Source organism: Panthera uncia (assembly GCF_023721935.1).
Source record: "Panthera uncia isolate 11264 chromosome C1 unlocalized genomic scaffold, Puncia_PCG_1.0 HiC_scaffold_4, whole genome shotgun sequence".
NCBI classification, from domain to species: domain Eukaryota; kingdom Metazoa; phylum Chordata; class Mammalia; order Carnivora; family Felidae; genus Panthera; species Panthera uncia.
In genome coordinates, this window is record NW_026057585.1 from 90,975,354 (window position 1) to 90,995,712 (window position 20,359).

A 20,359-nucleotide genomic window follows, 5' to 3' on the forward strand; every position below is an offset into this window, starting at 1 on the left:
TAATTCCAAAGCCCACGCCATCGGCTACTAAACTCTGCGGTACACTTGCCTTCTCTGTGAGTCATTCAAAACCACGGTTGCTGTCCGGAGAAGCTCTGTTCTATTTTGCCGCTTGTTGTTCCCAATGGGTCTGGTTTCCCGCCTCACATTCCCTGTCGTGTGCGCTGAGCTGTCCCCGAGCGTGGGGAGTTCCCAAGTGGGAAGTTTGGGGTTTTCTCAGGTGCCTCCCCCAGCCTCTGGAAGGAAGGGGGAGCGAAGGGCAGCAGAGGACACGAAGGTGGGAGGAGCGGAGGGGGCTGTCGGAGCCATCGGAGCCGAGTCCTCACGGTGCCCTGTCTTGTCGCGGGCCAGCTACCTGGACGAGCTGAGCATAGCGGGCGAGTGTGCGGCCGAGTACTTGGCTCTCTACCAGAAGCTCATCACTTCAGCCCACTGGAAAGTCTACCTGGCCGCACGGGGTGTCCTCCCCTACGTGGGCAACCTCATCACCAAGGTACCTGCCCCCCGCCCAGGAGAGCCCTTCCCCCGTTTGGCTTCTGTGGCCCTCCACTGGGGTAAACTTTCTGGTATTCCTTTTTTGCTGAGAAGAAGTATTTGTCGAAAGTATTATCTTTGTGACTGTAGCATGAGGAAGCAGCAACCCGTTGGGGGCATTTCGGCTCTTCTCTGTCTTTAAGCCACCCCTTCACATCACTGCATCTGCCCTCGGCCGCTTAGGAGTTCGGCAGAAGTGCAGCTCGAGGGGTCGTTGGAGTAAAAGGGGGACCGCGGAGCGCCTGGCTGCTGTTGCTGGCTCCTGGCGCCGCAGGTGGAGGGGGCCGATGTCGTCAGCGGTGCCGTCACTAACTGTGCTTGTGGTCCTCGTAGGAAATCGCCCGCCTGCTGGCCCTGGAGGAGGCCACCCTGAGCACTGACCTGCAGCAGGGCTATGCCCTCAAAAGTCTCACAGGTAGAGACAGCCAAGAGGCCCTTCCTTTAGGCACCCTGGGCACAGTGTGGGGACGGACCCTTAGGTCTTGGGGTGCTGAGGTTGACTCTCTTCCCTCTTGTGTTGATTCAGTGCATATTTCAGCTCCGTAGTTTTCTCTTCGTTGGTGGCTTTACGTATTTGAGCTCCTGTTCGCTGTGGACCGGTTCACTTCCTTGAGCACCAGCTCTGTGCTTGGAAGTTGCTTTGGAGTTGCTCATTACCTTTGGAAGACAGGGACCTTCTCGCTCCTGTTTTCGTTCAGAGCTCTTGCAGCAGTTTTTTTTCCTGTCCCCACAGGCCTTCTTTCCTCCTTTGTCGAGGTGGAGTCCATCAAAAGACACTTCAAAAGTCGCTTGGTGGGCACAGTGCTGAATGGGTACCTGTGCTTGCGAAAGCTGGTGGTGCAGAGGACCAAGCTGATCGATGAGACCCAGGACATGCTGCTGGAGATGCTGGAGGACATGACCACAGGTAGCACCGCCTGTGGCCTGGAGCCGGGACTCCGTCCCTGCTGAAGGGGGTGGCAAGCGTCTCTCCACGCTCAAGGAAAGAGGGGAAGAAGTTCTGGTGCTTGGAGCTGTAAAATTCCAGAGCTGGGCTCAGTCCGTTTGGACTTTTCTATATTAAGTTCGCAGAACAGAAGGAAGTCACGTGTTCTCAGATTGGTGTCTTTCGCTGGTTCTGGCACGTTCTCAGCCATCGTCTCCTCCGTTGACTTTGCTACAGTCTCTCCCTCCTTCTTGTGGAACCCACAGTCTCTCATCCATCTCTGCCTCTCTGTCATGGGGTCCATCTCACCATCTCTCTATGCTGATTCTGGAGGATCTCTTTGGTTCTTTCATTTAGTTCATTTGTTTTTTCTTCGCTGAGTTAGCTCTTTCATCTATTTGTTGAGTCCTTGTGCTTCTTTACAGATTTTATAATCTCTTCTTTTTTACTCACGCTCCCCCCCTTTTTTAAAAGTTTTCAAACATAGCAGACGTTTCTGTGTCTGTTAATTCTAAGATTTGAAGTGTATTGATCTGATTCTGCTCTATGTTATTCCAGCTCTTTAAATCTTAGCTCTGAGCTCTTGCCTTAAATCTTTTTGTATTTCATTATTTTTTACTGTGAGCTCACATTTTGGAGGTTTTCTGTGGGAATTCTTTTTTTTTTTTTTTTTTATTGTTAGAGAGAGAATGCACACATGTACGAGTGAGGAGGGGCAGAGAGAGAGAGAGAGAGAGAGAGAGAGAGAGAGAGAGAGAAAGAATCTCAAGTAGGCTCCATGCTTAGCACGGAGCCTGACGGGCTCGATCTCATGACCCTGGGATCATGACATGAGCCAAAGTCAAGAGTTGGCTGCCCAACTGCCAGAGCCACCCAGGCGCCCCAATCTGTGGGAATTCTTTAGGACCCAAGTCAAATACGGGTTTCTCTAATGAGGATTTATAACTGCTTCTGTGAGGCATCTGGGGACACTGCATCATAGGGCTGTCTCCAAACCAAGTTTTTCAGGTTTTTCAGACCTCTTCGGTAGTGTGAATTTTGAGCCACAAACCCCTCTGAGGGGCAGCCTGTTATAGGTTCTCTCAAGGGAGATCCTCCCCCCCTCTACTCAGTGCCAGATTGTAAGGGAAGACAATTTTGTTTCAGTGACTTGCCTAGGGGAAAGGTAGAGTTCCTTCTCGTTGACCCTTATACAATGGGTGTAGGTAGCTCTTTGGGGACACCAGACTTTTGTGTGGGTGGGGGAGGGGTTCCCACTAGATTGTCCACCTTGGCAGACCTGGGCCTTTGTGTCTGGCTCCCAAATCCTGGCAGGTTGTGGAAGCCAAAGCTCAAGGCAGACACCAGCTTCAGAGTTTTGCTAACCTCCCTAGGTTCCTGATTTCTCTTAGTTTTTGGTTTTTGATTCATCTTTGCTAGTGTGGCAGTTCACTGAAAAATGTTTTCAGGATTTTACATTACCTTTAAGTGGTGAGAAGCGGGGGTAGGTCAGGGAGTGGAGTCCGCCATATTGGCAGATGTAGAGGCCCTCCTTGTGATGCATTTTCATCATGCTGTGCTGAGATGGTTTGTGACCTTGCCAGTTGGACCCTTTTTGAAGCATATTTCTTCCTTTTCCTGTGACTTGAAGTCGTCTGTCTGGCTTGTAGAAGGCCATCCACCTAATCTTTCAGACCAAAGCTTAAAGTTATACCTTCCCTGGAATTTGCCTGGAATACAGTTAGGATTACTATTTGACGTTTTCGAGTACCTGTTTTGGGCAAGAGGACATTAGTTGAATGACGCATAGTTCCTCTCCTTAAGGAGGTTATAATTCTGAGAGGAAGCAAGACGTGTACACAGCCGATCCGGAAGCGCTGTGTTGACTTGGGTGCTGGGACTTTCAAATGCAGCGCGGTCTGAGCCTCGAAATCAGTCCGCCTCAGGTTTCCATTTGTAGCATCGATGCTGTCACGTAGTGCGTTTAAAAATGTACCAGGAAGAAGGAACCTGTTGGTGACTGTACTTCACGGAAAGTCTCATGGTGGTTTTTACGTGCGAAGCTGTCTCCTAACTGACGTGGCCACTTTGATTTCTGGCAGGTACAGAATCAGAAACCAAGGCTTTCATGGCTGTGTGCATTGAGACAGCCAAGCGCTACAACCTGGACGACTACCGGACCCCCGTCTTCATCTTTGAGAGGCTCTGCAGCATCATTTATCCCGTAAGCAGGGCGTCTTCCCCTGCCTCTCGGGGTGTCCGTGCCGCCATCCCGCCGCTAAGCCTCTTGGTCGTGGGCAGTCTCGCCAGCTGGGGGCAGTTGAGCCATATTTTAGAAAGCTCCACTGACAACACAGAAGCAGTCTCATGGTTTTCCTGCTCCTGATGGTGGGAAATCAGATGACCTTCCTTGGTCTTATTTCCTAGATTGAAGGTCTGGATCAGTCTTCTCAAGAACCGGGTCTGACCTCCCATTGCCCAAATCCTGTTGCTTACCAGTTCAGTATGCTGTGAAAGAAACAATGTTGAGCCAGAGCAAGAAGAAGTGCTTGCTCTCTTCCCTCTTTTCGGGCCCATGTTTTTGTGCACGCACACCTGAGCGTGTGTTTCCCTAGCCTAGCTCTCTGAGAGCACGATGTGGTCCAGGGACCCCACCAGTATCATCAGTTAACGGTGAGAGGTCTTTGGGGTGGGCGCACCTGAGTGTTAGGTAATAGACCCTCCTCTTGACTCGGGGGTTCTCAGTGGCAGAGTCATCCAGCTCCAGATTGGTTAGTGTCACTTGAGGTGAGCAGGGTGAGGAAGCCCCTCCCCTTGTTTCAATAACACAGCTTCCGTATGTTGCCTGTGTGCTTATTTTGGTAGACTTTCTCTCCTCCACCCTTGAGTTTCAGAGGAGATGGCTGACAGTGAAGGCTCTTTGAAGTATGTTTGGAATCACCTCTGTGTTTCCTGTCGCTTATGTCTTAAAATGTGTAAGGGGCTGGATGAGCTTTCCCCAGAGTGTCCGTGGAGCCAGGTGGCATGTTCTAAATCTGAAAGTGCCTCTGCCGACCCTCTTAGAGTATCTTTATGCCATCCCTGCTGATGCGTCCTTGTCTGTGTCCTTTAGGAGGAGAATGAAGTCACTGAATTCTTTGTGACCCTGGAGAAGGACCCTCAACAAGAAGACTTCCTACAGGGCAGGATGCCCGGGAACCCATATAGCAGCAATGAGCCAGGCATTGGGCCACTTATGAGGGATATAAAGAACAAGATTTGCCAGGACTGTGACTTGGTGGCTCTCCTGGAGGACGACAGCGGGATGGAGGTAACGAGCTTAGGACATTGCTGCCCTGGTGCAGAGCACGGGCTGGGGTCACATCCAGGTTCCTCCCTACTTAGTAGCTGGTTAGCCTTGGGCAGGTAGCTTGCTCCGGCTTCCTCATCTCTAAATGGGGCCAGTCATTCCCACCTGCCTGCCTTACTTGGTGTTAAGGTTAATTACCTGTCCGGGGCTCTGTCCGATGTCTGGCACGCGGGAAGCGAATGGTTTGCGGCCATTGCTCGTCACCGAGTAGGATTCTGTCGTTCCCGTTGCTCTGGCAGAGATTTCCCAGGGATTCCAAGTTCATTAAGCTCCTAAATACTGGCACGGTGGCCCCTGTGCAGATTTCTGGCCCTGTGTCTGATGCCTCCTGGCAGGCAGCCTCCAGGGTCCGGCCTTCTCATCTGAGGGGCGAAAAGCTTGTTGGGTAAGATGGAGTAATTGCTTCTTCTGGCAAAACCTGAAAGGGAATCCTCAGCAGGGGTTTTTAACCTGGAGTCCATGGTTTGGGTTAAGGGTGTTTGTAGCTTCTGCAGTTGCGTCCCACGTTCTGTGTGTTGTGCACACACGTGCCGTTTTTTTAGAGAGGGAGAGTCTGTAGATCCAGGACGCAAAACCGATGAGTTATGAACCACTGCCGTGAAGTGCCCTTTGTTCTTGAAACGCACTCGCCTTGTAATTATTTGGAACAACGGCCTCCTCTTCTCTTCTGTCCAGCTTCTAGTGAACAATAAGATCATCAGTTTGGATCTTCCTGTCGCCGAGGTTTACAAGAAGGTCTGGTGCACCACAAATGAGGTACGCGGCTTGTTTTCTTGCTTCGAGGTGGGGTTTCACTTTCCTGACTTGAGCAGACTGGTACCGGGAGGAGCCGCTCATCGTCACTTACCTCGCTGTAAACAGCGCTCACACGGCCGTGCCTCCCTGTTCGTGGTTGTGGACAAAACCAGTCGTCCTCCTGTTGAGGCCTCTGGCCAGAGGTGGAAGAGCTTCAGGAGAGGATGGGCGTTCCTGGCCGTGCAGCCGGCGAGGCAGCGCCAGAGGAGGCGTGCGGTGGGGAGCGTGCGCTGTCTCGTAACGCTCTGCGTGCGGCACCTCTGGACCGAGACGAAGCCTCTGCTTTCGGGGGCCTGCCCGCTCGGAGCATGGCCGCTGGCGCTGCCAAGGCGCGAGTGTGATTTCTGTGTTACTGGAGGGGAGACTGGGGTGCAAACAGCCGTTGTCCTTGAGGGGGGGAGACGGAAGGAAAGGAAGCCTGGCGCTCTGGTCCTTGGGCCACCTCGGTGCTGCTCGACCTCTACTGAGAGTCTCAGATAATCTGCTTCCTCCTCCCTCCTCTTCTGCTCACCTCTCTCCCCTGTCCCTTCCTTTCCTCCTCCTCCATTTCTTTCCCTTTCCTTCCCGTCTTTTCATTAGGGGGACCTTCTAGTAAGCGAATCAAGGAAGTAATTGGAGTACAGCAAACTAGTTGCCCGTGAAGCACAGTGAACTCCTCTGGATTTAGGCCCAGATGTTTCTGGAGAGCTTCAGATGCTAAATTGGTAGTGTTGGCTAGTACGTCTTGGCCTTCATTCTGTCACATGTTTTCGCTTCTCTCCTTTCTGTTCTGTGCCGGGAATCCTGGTCCGTGGGTACTGCTGCCCGTTGGCAGAGGGTCACACGGGGGATTGCCCCCCGTTCAGCGCATCCCGTCGTTGGCACTTGAGCGTCAGAACAGAATGATACAGATTTAATCTGTGAGGCACACAAAAATTAAGATCAGGCTTCTGTGGCTGCCCTTGTAAATGGTGGTTTGGAACCCAAAGAGCATACACGGGCGTCTCCCCTTTTGAACCATGAGGCAGGATAGAGAGGAGGATCACTTGCCCTTCACAGTACTGCCCAGCCCACTGAGGGCTTCTTCTGGCAAAGTGCAGGCACCTTTTTTTAACTCTACGCTCTTTTTCCCTGATAAACAGCCTGTCTCCTTAGCTACTGACTAGAGCCTGTTCTGTTTCTTAGGTCTCTTTCTGTTTCTGCCCTTGTTCTCTGGCCATTCTCTTTCTTAGTTCCCACTGGGCTTCTGTAGCTGGGAACACTTCTGCAACTGGCCTTTCTGGCAAGTTCTGTCCCACGAGGGTTTCTTGTCCTGAAGCTGAGCATGGGCTTAGAGGCAAGCAGTACTGTGGTGCTGGCTCGTCACCTTCATTTCGTGCAGTGTGACTTCAGAGCCCTGTTTCTTCTCTCGGAAATGAGAATAATGTCGATGGCAGAATGCCTAACTTAGTACCCGGTATATAGTGACCTCTCACAATCCTCCAATTTAGTAAAGTGCTCTAATCTTCTAATTTGCAAAAGACTTACTTTTAATCATTCCATCAGGTTAGAGGTTTTAACTTGAGTAACTTTGGAAGAACCCTTTTCTTGCTGTATTTATGTGAAGACCTCAGGATTGGCTTATGCTCTTGCTTTTGATTCCGGAGTCTTGAATCAAAGCTCTTTGATCTCACTGATCTCGTCTTACTTGCCCGGATTCTTTGAGTGGTGGTTCCCATTGGTTAGAGTTTGTGCTCCTGAAGGAAGCACAAGCTGGGAATTAGGCTGCGCTTGTTATCGGATAACTTTGAAAAAGCTGCTTAACCTAGTTTAAGAGGATATCTGAAGTGCTTGATTAGCACAGAACTTAGCACAGAGTAAAGCATCTGTAGATGATAGCGATTATGGTTGTTACACACAATTTCGAAGCAATTAAATGAGATTGTGGTTATGAAAGGCTCACACAACTGGTCTGTGGTAGACACTACATGAAATAAACCTCCTTTCCCCGATGTAAGTTGCAGCGCACGTGGATTCCAGATGTTGTGATTAGGACCTTGTAGAGAAACAGGAGCGAGGCCAGGTGTTGAGTCCCTTTCATTTCCTGGACCTGTTTACAAGCACCTTTCTCCCCATGTCTCTGCTCAGGGAGAGCCCATGAGGATCGTTTACCGCATGCGGGGGCTGTTGGGTGATGCCACCGAGGAGTTTATCGAGTCCTTGGACTCCACCACAGGTAGGCCCTTCCCACAGACACTGGTGCACATTGTATTAGAGGTCTGGGGCCAGTGAGCGGGTCACATCCTGGGATTTACGGGTGTTCTGGACACACTCTCCTGTACCTCTGATCAGAATTGACGGGAGATTACTTCCCCAACGGAGAAAGAGTACACGTATCTATGGCCCAGTTCACACACCTCAGGGGTTTTAAAACAAGGCCAAACAAAACTTGGGAAATAAAGTGCAGTTGGCAACAAACGAGTTCAGATTGATTTTTAGCTTAGTTCCTCCCCTGCCCCCGATGGTGGTGGTGGTGCTTGTGTTTTCACATACTTGAGTAAATAATTTTAATTGGCTTCAGTCTCATAGTTTCATATCCAGTATTGACCCCTTTCGTTGCTACGCTTTTATCGGAGGTAAGAGAAAGGGCACTGGCTGTCAGCCTGGAAGGGGATTATCTGTTTTATTTCCATCTGTATCTTTCCCTCCATTTCCGCTTGGCCTCCCTCCTCCCTCAGATGAAGAAGAAGATGAAGAAGAAGTGTATAAGATGGCTGGCGTCATGGCACAGTGTGGGGGCCTGGAGTGCATGCTCAACAGACTGGCAGGGATCAAAGACTTCAAGCAGGGACGCCACCTTCTAACTGTGAGTTGGGGCGGCAAGGTGGGGCCGGTCCATTGTTTTGAGAGAGGCCCCTGTGGAGGGAAGCTTGCAGCCACTGTGCCAGCACGCGTAACCCTAGAGGGCGGCTTGGTGCCCTGGGCCAGTGCAAGCCAGTGGAGGGCCTGGCAGCTTCCCCGAGCTCTTGATTCTGGAAGCAAGCTCCCCACTCCCCTGCTTCTTGGCTGTCCCCGAAGCCGCAGTGGTGATGGCAGCCTCCCACTGTGTCTCTTTAGCCACCTGTGGAACCAGTGCCTGTCTTTCCCTACAAAACTGCACTCGAGTCAATTACTCTTATTCTTGCTTTTTAAATTGATTTCATAGGGTAACCCTTTCGGGCTTTTTTGTAGGATTTGGTTCGGGAGTTCATCCAACCATCTCCTGAGGAGTAGAGGATCACAAATATTACTCTATTTATTATTTTCAGCTCCAGAGGAGATGAGAACACATATTACAGTATTTGTGTTCTACGTGACCTATGTGGAGAATTAGAGTTGAAAAAGCAACTAAAAGTAGTTAAAGTTTTAAAAATGTAAAAAACGAGCCATTTATGTCTTAATAAAAGAAGAAAATCCACCTGTGTCTTAAGGAAAAATAAATAAACGACCTACGTGGTTCTGAGTTCCCACAGGCCATGAGTTTTGGGATCTTTCTGGTTAGTATTTGTTAGATTCGGAGTTACAACCGGAATTTCCCTAAGACAACAGGGAATTCTACTAGGAATTGGTGTCATTGCCATTTTAAGAGATGGTAGAGATATGCTGAGGCCACGTGACCTACTGCTGGAGAACATTGCTATTTAAAATGCCAACCTGATCTGAGATCTTCCCTGCCTTGCCATGTCCCCTCAGGAAGCACTTTTCCTTACTGTTCCCTGTACTTCAGGAAGAGTACTTCCTGATTGTACATGACTGCTCTCAAACATTTCTGTCTTGTTCGTCCCCACATCTTACACTCTCAGATAGCCTCACAGGTTTTGACTGGCTTTTCTTGTCAGGTGCTCCTGAAATTGTTCAGTTACTGTGTGAAGGTGAAAGTCAACCGACAGCAGCTGGTCAAGCTGGAAATGAACACCTTGAATGTCATGCTGGGTACCCTAAACCTGGTAAGGGGTATGGGCTGCAGAAGACAGAGTGGGCCTCAGAAGTCCTGGGTCGGGGAAGGAGCATCCGGGCTCAGATGAGAAGGGTTTGTGGCCTTTTCAAACTCTTCATCTGTCTGGCTGACTGGCCCGAGGCACGGATCATTCAAACCGTCCCTTGTCCTGCTGGCTCACCCCTGTGCTGCTGCCATGACACGTGAGAACTTCCTTGTCTGTTTCCTGAATCCAGAGACAAGAGGAAGTTTATAAAACAGTCCAGACTACATAGCCTAGAAAAGTAATGCCCTTGTCCTCGGGGCAGCCAAGATAGACATCTGGAATATCACAATTTCATTGTGTGCAAACATCCACACGCTTGTCCCCCTCCCCCCGCCCTCGCGCACAGATATCTGGGAAGTAAGGCCATGAAGGCATTGGTGAGCAGCAGATCCCATCGGCACGAGTGGTTGTGGTGTTATCCCCAGACTGACTGGGTCTCCTCCTACAGGCCCTGGTAGCTGAGCAAGAAAGCAAGGACAGTGGCGGTGCGGCGGTGGCCGAGCAGGTGCTTAGTATCATGGAGATCATTCTGGATGAATCCAATGCTGAGCCCCTGAGTGAGGACAAGGTGCGTGGGGCCAGTCTGTCCATCTGCAGACGTTGGGAGCACATGCGGTCTCGTTGCCAGCAGCAGGCTTGTTTGCGTCTAGTTGTGTCCAAAAATGGTTGAACCTGCTCAGGTCATAGAAATCACAAAGCAATGGTGACATGATGACATTGAAGCCTGAAATCTGTGGATTTGGAGGAAACGAAGCTGCTAAGGGTATTCGTTCACTCAGAAGCTCTCATTAATGGAATCCTAGCATGTTCCAGCTCATAGACAGGGGCCTTAGCCCAGCCCCTCATGGCCCAGTTGAGGGAACTCCAAGCGCAGAGAAGCTAAGTGAGCTGTTCAGTGTTATGTAGTTGGCTGCTGGCAGAATCAGGCCGAGAAACCAGGTGTCCCAAGTCCCAGTTCAGCGTCTCTCTGTTGTGCCCTTGCCTTTCCCCATCCCTTTTGGTACTCATGTTTCCCCCATCTCTGTTGGTACTCATGCTTTGGCTAGAGGTGGGACCAAGTGAGCAGCAGGCAGCCTGCGTTCCCTCGGGGGAGGGGAGATTGTGTCAGCGTTTTCGACCACGTGAGACTATTAATAGAGCCGCACAGAAACTTAGAAACTAGTATCAAGTGAAACTCATACCCAGGAAGCTCCAAGACGGCTTTTCTAATGCTGCTTCTGAGGGAAGTGGGTGACCTCTGGGGTTCAGATGTTGGCTGGCCGAAGTCCTGACCCTGTTACCGGTCCCTCCGTCCTCCTTCCCGCTGCAGGGCAACCTCCTCCTGACGGGCGACAAGGATCAGCTTGTGATGCTCTTGGACCAGATCAACAGCACCTTCGTTCGCTCCAACCCTAGCGTGCTCCAGGGTCTGCTTCGCATCATCCCGTACCTGTCCTTTGGCGAGGTGGAGAAGATGCAGATCTTGGTGGAGCGCTTCAAGCCGTATTGCAGCTTTGACAAGTACGTGCTCGCGTCTCGGCCACGGGAGGGTCCTCCCAACGCCCGGGCTCGTCCTGTGGCCTAGGGAAGACCCGGCTGAAGTTCTGTTGGGGCCGCGCACGCCTGTCTGGCCTTTAAGGGGTCCGTCGTAACTGGGGGCTCAGTGTACTGTTAAGTCGGCTAGGCAGAGACGGTAAAGAGGCTGGCGAGATGGGGCAGGGGTGTGATGGGAGGGAGAGAGTCACGGGTGCAAAGAGCGTGAAGACGCAAGAGAGCGTTGGGAGTGTGCGGCACACGGCGGGAAGCGGGGAGTGGCGGGAACCGGATCCGCATCCTCGCGTCGTACTTGACCCCGTAGACTGTTGAAGGTCGTCAACCGAGGGAGCGCCACGGTGCGCGTTTGTCGTTCCCTTCACCCCCTGAGGCTCTGCTCTCTCCCGCAGGTACGATGAAGACCACAGTGGCGACGACAAAGTCTTCCTGGACTGCTTCTGCAAGATCGCAGCCGGCATCAAGAGCAGCAGCAACGGGCATCAGCTGAAGGACCTGATTCTCCAGAAGGGAATCACCCAGAGTGCGCTGGACTATATGCAGAAACACATTCCCAGTGCCAAGAAGTAAGAATCGGCTCTGTCAAAGCGACTGCTTTCCTTCCCTCTTCTGGGTCCTTTTCTCCTTCATCGTCGTGGCTTAAAGCTTCAACGTATTCCCCCCTTGGTCCTCCTTGGAGTCTCCCTCCTCTTCTGGAAACCATCAAGGTGACCACTCCGCCACCGCACAGCCCTTCGGGGCTGGGGAACAGGTGGCAGCTTATTGCTTTCTATTTGGAATAGTGCTTTTTGTCTGGCTGCCCGGCCGAGCTAGGTGATCCTCTGTGATTGTTGATGGCCCCCTTGAAGGGTCACAGGTAAACAAGCCAGAACAGGTCAACAGCTGGTTTCCAGATAGGTTTTGCCCCTCTGACCTGCTCATCTGCCGCCTTTTCCTTTGCAGTCTGGATGCTGACATCTGGAAAAAGTTCTTATCTCGTCCGGCCCTGCCATTTATCTTGAGGCTTCTTCGGGGGCTGGCTGTGCAGCACCCTGCCACCCAGGTGAGTGAGTGGCCAGCATGCTACTTAATTCTGGAGGCAGGGCATGTACAGTGCCTTCACCTCTTCTCATCTGCCGTGACTGCCTCGATTAGCCTCAGGGTGTGACTTCTCCTAGCACGGAAGAGCCCCAGAGTATGGGGGACTCGGAGGTTATCTCGTTCAGCTCTGTGTGTGTGGAGAGGCGTAAGGTCTACTTGTGCTCTCCTCATTCGACTCCTTCTTATGTGGGGCTTTATTTTCTCGTGGGTCAGCAGAGCAGTAACTGGACGGAGGGTGTGGCTGGCCAGAGTTTAAAACAGTTTAATTTCTGGCTTTAGTCGTTTGGGTCTCTGGGGACATTTATAGTGCCATCATTGCTGTTTTCTGTCCTGGTTCAGACAGCTAGAAACTTCGTTCTCAGACCCACCCTGCTCATCCTTGATCTGTCCCCCCTGGGCTGGAATATCCGTTACCCCTCCCAAATCCTGACTGGCCCAGACAGGTGGCCAGGCTAGAAATTTTCTAAATCAAGCTCTTCATTTTGAGGTAATTGTAGGTTTACGTGCAGTTGTTAAATAATACAGAGAAATCCTACATACCCATTTCTCGATGGTAACCTCTTACAAAACCACATAGAGTATCACAATCAGGGTATTGACGTTGATGGAGTCAGGATCCAGGGGAGCTTTGTCATCACAGGGATCCCTCTTGTTGCCCTTTGAGAGCTCTGTCCACCTCGCCACTAACCACTGGCCACTACTGATCTCTCCATGGCTGCAGTTTTGTCACTTGCAGAGTGTTCTGTAAATGGCATCAGACAGCATATAACCTTTTGGGGTTGGCTTTTTTCACTCCGCATGATCTTCTGGGGGATTCCCAGGTTGTGTGTATTGAGAGTCTGTTCCTTTTTATTGCTCGGTGGTGGTCCACGGTGTGTGGGTTCCCCAGGTTGCTTAACCGTTCATCCGTTAAGAACATCCGGTCTGTTTCCAGTTTGGGGATGTTACAAATAAAACTGCCATAAACATTCACATGCAGTTGTTTTGTGCGTGAGTAGAGCTCTTCATTCCTCTGGGATGAACGCCTAGGCATACGCTTGCTGGGTACATAGCTGCATATTTAGTTTCAGTAGAAACTGCTGAGCTGTCTTCTAGAGTGCTGCACCCTTTTACATTCCCACCGGCAGTGCCTGAATGATCTTCCTCTGTATCCTCCTCACCACCCGGTGGTGACACTGGCTTTTAGTTGAGCCCCTCTGACAGGTGGACGGTGATAAGCTCCCTGTGATTTCAGTTTGCGCTTCCCTGGTGGTTAGTGGTGCTGCGCATCTTTCCATGTGCTTCGTCTGCGTGGCTTCAGCAGCCTGTCTGCTCATATCTTTTGCCCATCTTTTAATTGGATGTTTTTAGTGTTGAGTTTTGAGCGTCCTCAGGGCTGGGTCTTCCCGTGTATAGTCTTCTGCATCGAATGTCATTCCACGCTCTCATTTGGTGATCTGTCCTCATAGCTCATCCCAAAAGTAGGGTAGCTTGGCTACAAGAGAGATTCTTCCCTGTGTCTCACCCCGGTCTCAGTGGTTTCAGACTTCTGTTCAGTTCATTAGAGATGGTCATAATTAGCACATCTTTGTGGAGGTCATTCTTCTTACAAAGGAGTCTTCACGTATATTGGTTTCTCTGTTCCTATAACGTGTGTCTTCTATGTGGGTGAACCCAGGAGTGCGGCTGTGATGTGGCCAAGCTCAGGTCAGGTGGTTTCCAGGCTTCTTTGTAGTTACTAAGTCGAATTAGTTTCTTTAGACTAAGGCTTAATCTAGTTAGGAACGTGGCGTTCACACTTGAGGCCATTCTCTTCCTAGCAACACGTTTTTCAAGCACCTGTTGTGTACCTGTGCTGTGCTAGACTCAGGCGACATTGGTAACCAAGGCGGTCGTAGCCTGTGCTCTGGGAACTCACTGTCTGGTGGAAGATAGAGTCACATTCACGTTGATAGCTGAATAGTGACATAAGTGTAGTGTGAAAGGGGCCAAAGGAAAGAAGATGCTTTTAGAGGAAAGTATGGCACCTGCCGAGGCTTAGAGGCCAAAGGATACTGGAAGTGCACAGTGGGGGGCGAGGCATGGCGCGAGCTGGTCCCGGTGCAGCATGGGTCCAGGGCGCATTCTCCAAAGAGAGGAGTGTGCGTTTTCTCCTGAGGGCCGTGCCCCCGGCCATGGATTGGCAGGAGAGGAGATGACAGACGGGAGAGACAGTTGGTTGGCTTTTATCATACTCTAGGTAAGAGGTGATGGCAGCTGAGCGGCGCACCAGGTGGACAGCGGGTGGGTTCAGCAGCCGTCTGGGAGGCAGAGTGAATGGGATTTGGAGGTCAGTTGCCCGTGGCGGGTGAGGAAGCCGGACGAGTCAAGAACTCTGCTGTTTCTGGGTTGGGCGACAGATGAGCGGTGGTGTCCTTGAAGGCGGTGAAGAACCCGAGGAGGTTCGAAGTGAGGTGCGGCGGGGGCATCATGTCAGGCTACTGCTGTTGTGCGTCTGCTCGCCCGATTAGAGTGTCACCCTCAGAAGGCCGGGTCTTTGTTCCCCTAGCACGTAAAGCACTGCTTCACACACGGATGCACGCACGCAGGCGCGCAGCTCACGCCCAGCGTGCGGAGGTCGGGGTACCTGTGCAGCAGTTCAGTAGGCAGCCACACTGTGGGCTCGGCATCCAGGAGCACAAGACGTGAGCTGACCTGTAGCTTTGCCGACGGGCCAGTGTGAAGCGTACCTGCTCTGAGGACAGGTTTATGAGCCCGTGGGTGATCCGGGTTGAGTGCCGAGCTTTCATTTCACGTCGCGGGTCGGTTCTGTTGTTTTCCACGTATCGTTAAACCCGTACAGTAGCGGTGGACACGGATGCACTTGTGCAGGGGGCGGGGGGCTGTGGGTGGCACGGCGCTCCTCCTCGGCTCACCTGGAGGGCTTTGTCGGGTCAGCCCTGCCTGCGTGTTCTGTCCTTCACCCGTGTTGACAGTGCGGTGTTGTGGTGCAGCGAATGCCGGCCTTCTCGAGCACGGGGGCTTCTCGGTCATATCTGTTCTCTAGACAAAGTGTCTTCTCATCCCCACTCCCACTCTGAGTCGCACCTCTCATACCCCTATGTTGAGGGAATCCTGGGCTCCCAGGTGTGGTGGACACAGGGCTTCTGGAGGAAGAACCGAACACAGTCGCTATGAATGTCACGGCCTGCTCTGCCCTGTGGTCACTGAGTCCACTACCCAGGCCTCCGCAGGTGCTGCTTCTCTAGGGCATCTTACCCGAGCCCCTTTCTCTCTCCCAGTGCTGGCCGCTTTACGTCCAATTATCTGTGACGAAGTTTTAATCCTCACCACGACCCTGACATTGTCACCACTTTATAGGCCAGGGCACTGGAGCCAAAGAGCATAGTGCCTGGTCAGGGGTCAGCGGCAGGGCCAAACCCTCCTCCATTTGTCAGAATCTTTTGAAGCATGTGTTCGAAAGGTCTGATCGAAACTGAACAGATGACGTGAGTTTGCGTGCATTCTGCTGAATTTTCTCAATCTGTCAGCTCCTGGAGAGCATGCTGATTCACGTAATTGGAAGCATACATTTCTCTGGTCTCCACTTGGTAGGTTCTGATCGGAACGGACTCCATCACCAACCTACATAAACTGGAGCAGGTGTCCAGCGATGAGGGCATTGGGACCCTAGCAGAGAACCTGCTGGAGGCATTGCGGGAACACCCTGATGTAAACAAGAAGATCGATGCCGCCCGCAGGGAGACCCGCGCGGAGAAGAAGCGTATGGCCATGGCGATGAGGCAGAAGGCTCTGGGCACCCTGGGCATGACGGTAAAGCCACGTTCTGGGAGTCCCCACGTTCTCGTCCACACTGTTGGGGAAGAGGCAGCCATGCTTCGGGACAGAGCTGGGCTGGTGAGAAGGAGGGAGCTAGGTACACCTTCCTGACAACCCCTCAGAGGTGTGACTGTTGTCCCACCGCCCAGATGGGGCTCCGAGGTTAAATGACATAACGAGTTCACAGAAACCATGAGAAAACGGGGATGATCACTCCTGCTCCCAGGGGATTTACTGCTTGCCAGGCACTGTGCTTAGTTAGGCACCTTGCTTGTAAGGTTTTATTTAAGCCCTTGTGTGACACAGTGAGGCTGATCTTACCATACCCTTTCTCTGGTTGGAGTAACAGAGGCTGAGAAGCACAGGAAATAGGCCAACGCTCATGCTTAATGAGGGGTTGACGAGAGTTTGAACCCACATCGGTTGGACATGATGGCCTGTGCTCTCCTTGCCCCGGGTCAGAAGAAGCGTAGTCTTAGGAAAGCCTTCTCCGAACCAGCCAAGCTTGGGTGTCGGCAGTTTTAAAACTCCCATGGGAACCGTGAAGCGAATCCTAATGCGACAGCCCTTGGCAGCTGGGACTTGGGATTGCCAGCGTGAAGAAAGGGGGCTTTTTTGGGGGCAAGTGGCAGCTAGCCAGGCTTCCAGCTGGTTAGTCTCCTCTGCTTCAGTGGTTCCCGGAGGAAGAGAGTAGAAGAATCTGGGTCTTTACCCTCACTGGAAGCCACCTACGGAGGTTTCCTTTCTGTGACTTGTCCTTCCAGTGCCTGTGGAAGGGCCGCCCTGTTCCTGAGTGTCCCCAAGCTAGGTTGGGGGGCGGCGGGTGGAAATCCCCTTCTGACATGTCACTTGGGTTTCCGCTACAGACAAACGAGAAGGGCCAGGTCGTGACCAAGACGGCGCTCCTGAAGCAGATGGAGGAGCTAATTGAGGAGCCGGGTCTCACGTGCTGCATCTGCAGGGAGGGGTACAAGTTCCAGGTATAGCGCTCGCCCTGGGCTGGGTGCGCAGCCTGGCCCCTTGCTCCGGTGGCGTCCTTCTCCCGCCGGCCTTTTTGTTCTTAGGTGGGCCGAGGTTGAGGCGTGTCTCGGGGCCAGCTGCCTCTCTAAAGGGAGGAAGGCAGACTGATCTGAACACGAGGCTTCATCATCACTGCCACCACCCCCCCCCCCCGCCCCAGCATCATCACCCGTTGGATTCTTTCTATATGCCAGTCCTTGTGCCCAGAGCTTTATGTAAACTGGGTAATTCTGTTTTTAAACCTACAAAACAAAGCAAAACAAGGGTCACGTGGCAGAGCCAGAACGGTAGCCCATGCTTCTCTGACTCCAGACCTGGGGCTTTTAAAAGCACATCGTGCTGCTTTTAAGCAGGATACCTGGGGAGAAGCTCAGGACCTCTATCCAACTAGATTTACGACGGACAGGAACAGGACAGCATGGGACCTGCTTGTTCCCCTAAAGGCCTACAAGGCGTCCTCTTCCCCTCCAGCTCGTAGGTCCTGCTGTGGCACAGGCTGCTGGGAACTGCTTGATAAGTTTTATAAAGCAGGTGACTTAGCAGGAAGGCACTTTATTCTTCCTTTTGAGATAAATGAAGCAAAAAGGGAAGGATGTCAGTTTAGGCTTCTGTATTATTAGCCTTTCCGTCTGCACGGCATCTGCTTTATTTTGGTCGTTCCCCACATTTCTCATCTCACTGGGACTGTGCCCAGCCGAGTGCTTAGCCGGGAGACCAAGGTGCTGACCATCCCCCCTCCTTGAGTGCATTCCTTCCTGGGAGGGGAGGCCCTCGGCTCCCCTCTCTTCGGCTTCGCCTCCTCCCGGAGCCTGCCTTGGACTTCGCCTCACTGCTCCTCCTTTTCGTGGTGTCTTTGCAGCCCACAAAAGTCCTGGGCATCTATACCTTCACCAAGCGGGTAGCCTTGGAAGAGATGGAGAATAAGCCCCGGAAACAGCAGGGCTACAGCACCGTGTCCCACTTTAACATCGTGCACTACGACTGCCACCTGGCTGCCGTCAGGTAGGCCCTAGCTCCTGCAGAGTGGCTCCTCAGCCAGGCCTGTGTCCCTTCAGAGCAGTGGACACCTTGCCCAAGGCCCTGTGCCGGGAGGGGGGAGGGTGCCGACCCTGAAGTTTTCATCTCCGGGGATTAGGGTGTCTGACGTCAAATCACACAGGCCAAGAGCCATTTGTGCTGTGTGATTAAGAAATCCATTTGGCGTTTGGCCTAAGGCTGGAGAAAGCAACCTTGCTTCCCGGAAGCAGCAAAGCTGGCATTTACCATATTATGATACAAAGGGCTAATTCTCTCTGGAGTCAGGTGCATGGGCTAACTTCTTTCCCTAGTGTTAGCAAACTCTGCTCCGCCCCCACGTGCCCAGGTGCCTGGTTGCCAAATCAGTTCCAGTGGTCACTTGTCCCTGCTCTTCTCCCAATCCAGGCTGGCTCGTGGCCGGGAGGAATGGGAGAGCGCAGCCCTTCAGAACGCCAACACTAAGTGCAATGGTCTCCTTCCGGTCTGGGGGCCCCACGTCCCTGAATCAGCTTTTGCCACCTGCTTGGCAAGGTGAGTGTTGAGCAGTGTGAATGATACGGAAGACGGGGTTCCCAGGAGATGGGGGAAAATCAGTGATCAGCTTGGCCCGAAGGCCTGTGACTGTCGTTGAGAACCCTGGTCCCTTTCTTTGAGTGCTGGCAGGGAAGCTATCTGGATCAGGGAGGAACTCGGCTGCAAGAAACCGGCACCCTCAGCATCTGGTGCACCACATGGAATTTCTAGTTAGTTGCTACCTCTTCTCCCTTGTTGATCTCAGGGCATAAGACACACCACCCTGACTTGGTCCTTAAAGCCAAAGTTTCCCATATTTGTCTTCTGCAGTGTGTGCCTCTGAGATTTAAATAATGAAAATAGCTCAGTCCAGGGGGATTATCAGGCTCCTTTCAAGCCTCCCTTGTCCTAAAATGCAGACTAGAGTCACTAAGGCTTTGAGGAGGTCCTCGCTCTTGCTGCTGCTTGGTGGAGTGATGCCCCACCCCGAGTCCAGTTGTAAAGCTGGGGGATGGAAAGGTACCTGGCAGTAATCAGGATGGGCAGCATATTAAAATGCTTACCATGTGCTCTTACACACATTCTCTGGTTGAGGAATTTGAGGCAGAGAGGTTGAGTAAATACCTGAGGTCACATAGAGCCCAGGCTGATGGTAGCACGTATTGACATAGAAAAATATCTTTCAGGGGCACCTGGGTGGCTCAGTAGGTTGAGCATCCGACTCTTGATTGCAGCTCAGGTCATCCTCTCACGGTTCATGGTTCATGGGATTGAGCCCTGCATTGGGCTCCATGCTTACAGCATGGAGCCTGCTTGGGATTCTCTCTCCGTCTCTCTCTGCCCCTCCTGCACTTGCGTACACGTGCAAGCTCTCTCTGAAATACACTTTTCTTAAAATAGAAAAATACGGGGTGCCTGGGTGGCTCAGTTGGTTAAGCGTCCGACTTCAGCTCAGGTCGTGATCTCACAGTTCGTGGGTTCGAGCCCCGCATTGGGCTCTATGCTGACAGCTCAGAGCCTGGAGTCTGCTTCGGATGCCATGTTTCCCTCTCTCTCTCCTCCTATCCTGCTCATGCTCTGTCTTTCTCTCTCTCTCTCAAAAATAAACATTAAAAAAATATAGAAAAATACCTTTCATTTGGAGGTTAAAGAAAACATTCTTATGAATAGATCACCTTGTAAGAATGAATACTTCCCATGTTTCTTCTTCTAAAGTGTGCTAGGTTTGGCTGTGATACATTTTGTGACATTTGTCTCTCAGGAAATAGGGCCCCCAGAACTAGCGAGGTCTTCTCAAAGCTTGGAGGGCATCACATTCAGTCATAGGAGAAATGGAGTTGTCATCTGCTCCTGTCTTCCTACAGGCCACAGTTCATGTCCTCAGCCGTCCCCTTCGTTCCTCAATCTGCTTATGTGACCTTTGCAGCCATCGGACCGGGCTGTGCCGAGGGGGCTCTCCCTTCCAAACTGGGCTTTCCCCGGGGAGCCCGCTTTGCTCTCAGCGTTCATTCTGCTTCCCCGCAGGCACAACACTTACCTCCAGGAGTGTACGGGCCAGCGGGAGCCCACGTACCAGCTCAACATCCATGACATGAAGCTGCTCTTCCTGCGCTTTGCCATGGAGCAGTCGTTCAGCGCGGACACTGGCGGCGGCGGCCGGGAGAGCAACATCCACCTGATCCCCTACATCGTCCACACTGTGCTTTACGTCCTGAACACGTCAGTATCTCGCTCCCCAGTGGGCGTCTGGCCGGCCCGCCCCGTGCCCCTCTGCCCAGCAAGGTGTCAACATTTCTATGTCTGCCCGAGTTAGTTCCAGGGCAGATGGCTGGCCTCGGG

General features: G+C 52.2%; 1 protein-coding gene across 5 annotated transcripts in view; it reads left to right on the forward strand.

Annotated features, from left to right (window-relative positions):
• UBR4 (ubiquitin protein ligase E3 component n-recognin 4) overlaps positions 1–20,359 on the forward strand; it is a 131,101-nt gene that overhangs the window by 100,653 nt on the left and 10,089 nt on the right. For all 5 annotated transcript variants that reach the window (XM_049617952.1, XM_049617951.1, XM_049617950.1 and 2 more), the window contains exons 85-102: positions 352–493; positions 868–949; positions 1,268–1,441; positions 3,541–3,662; positions 4,551–4,748; positions 5,463–5,543; positions 7,689–7,776; positions 8,279–8,406; positions 9,419–9,526; positions 10,011–10,130; positions 10,872–11,062; positions 11,485–11,658; positions 12,035–12,134; positions 15,746–15,964; positions 16,837–16,950; positions 17,850–17,992; positions 18,413–18,538; positions 20,045–20,239. In XM_049617952.1, the coding sequence (XP_049473909.1) occupies positions 352–493; positions 868–949; positions 1,268–1,441; positions 3,541–3,662; positions 4,551–4,748; positions 5,463–5,543; positions 7,689–7,776; positions 8,279–8,406; positions 9,419–9,526; positions 10,011–10,130; positions 10,872–11,062; positions 11,485–11,658; positions 12,035–12,134; positions 15,746–15,964; positions 16,837–16,950; positions 17,850–17,992; positions 18,413–18,538; positions 20,045–20,239 (2,505 nt within the window). The remainder of the gene's footprint in view (positions 1–351; positions 494–867; positions 950–1,267; positions 1,442–3,540; positions 3,663–4,550; positions 4,749–5,462; positions 5,544–7,688; positions 7,777–8,278; positions 8,407–9,418; positions 9,527–10,010; positions 10,131–10,871; positions 11,063–11,484; positions 11,659–12,034; positions 12,135–15,745; positions 15,965–16,836; positions 16,951–17,849; positions 17,993–18,412; positions 18,539–20,044; positions 20,240–20,359) is intronic.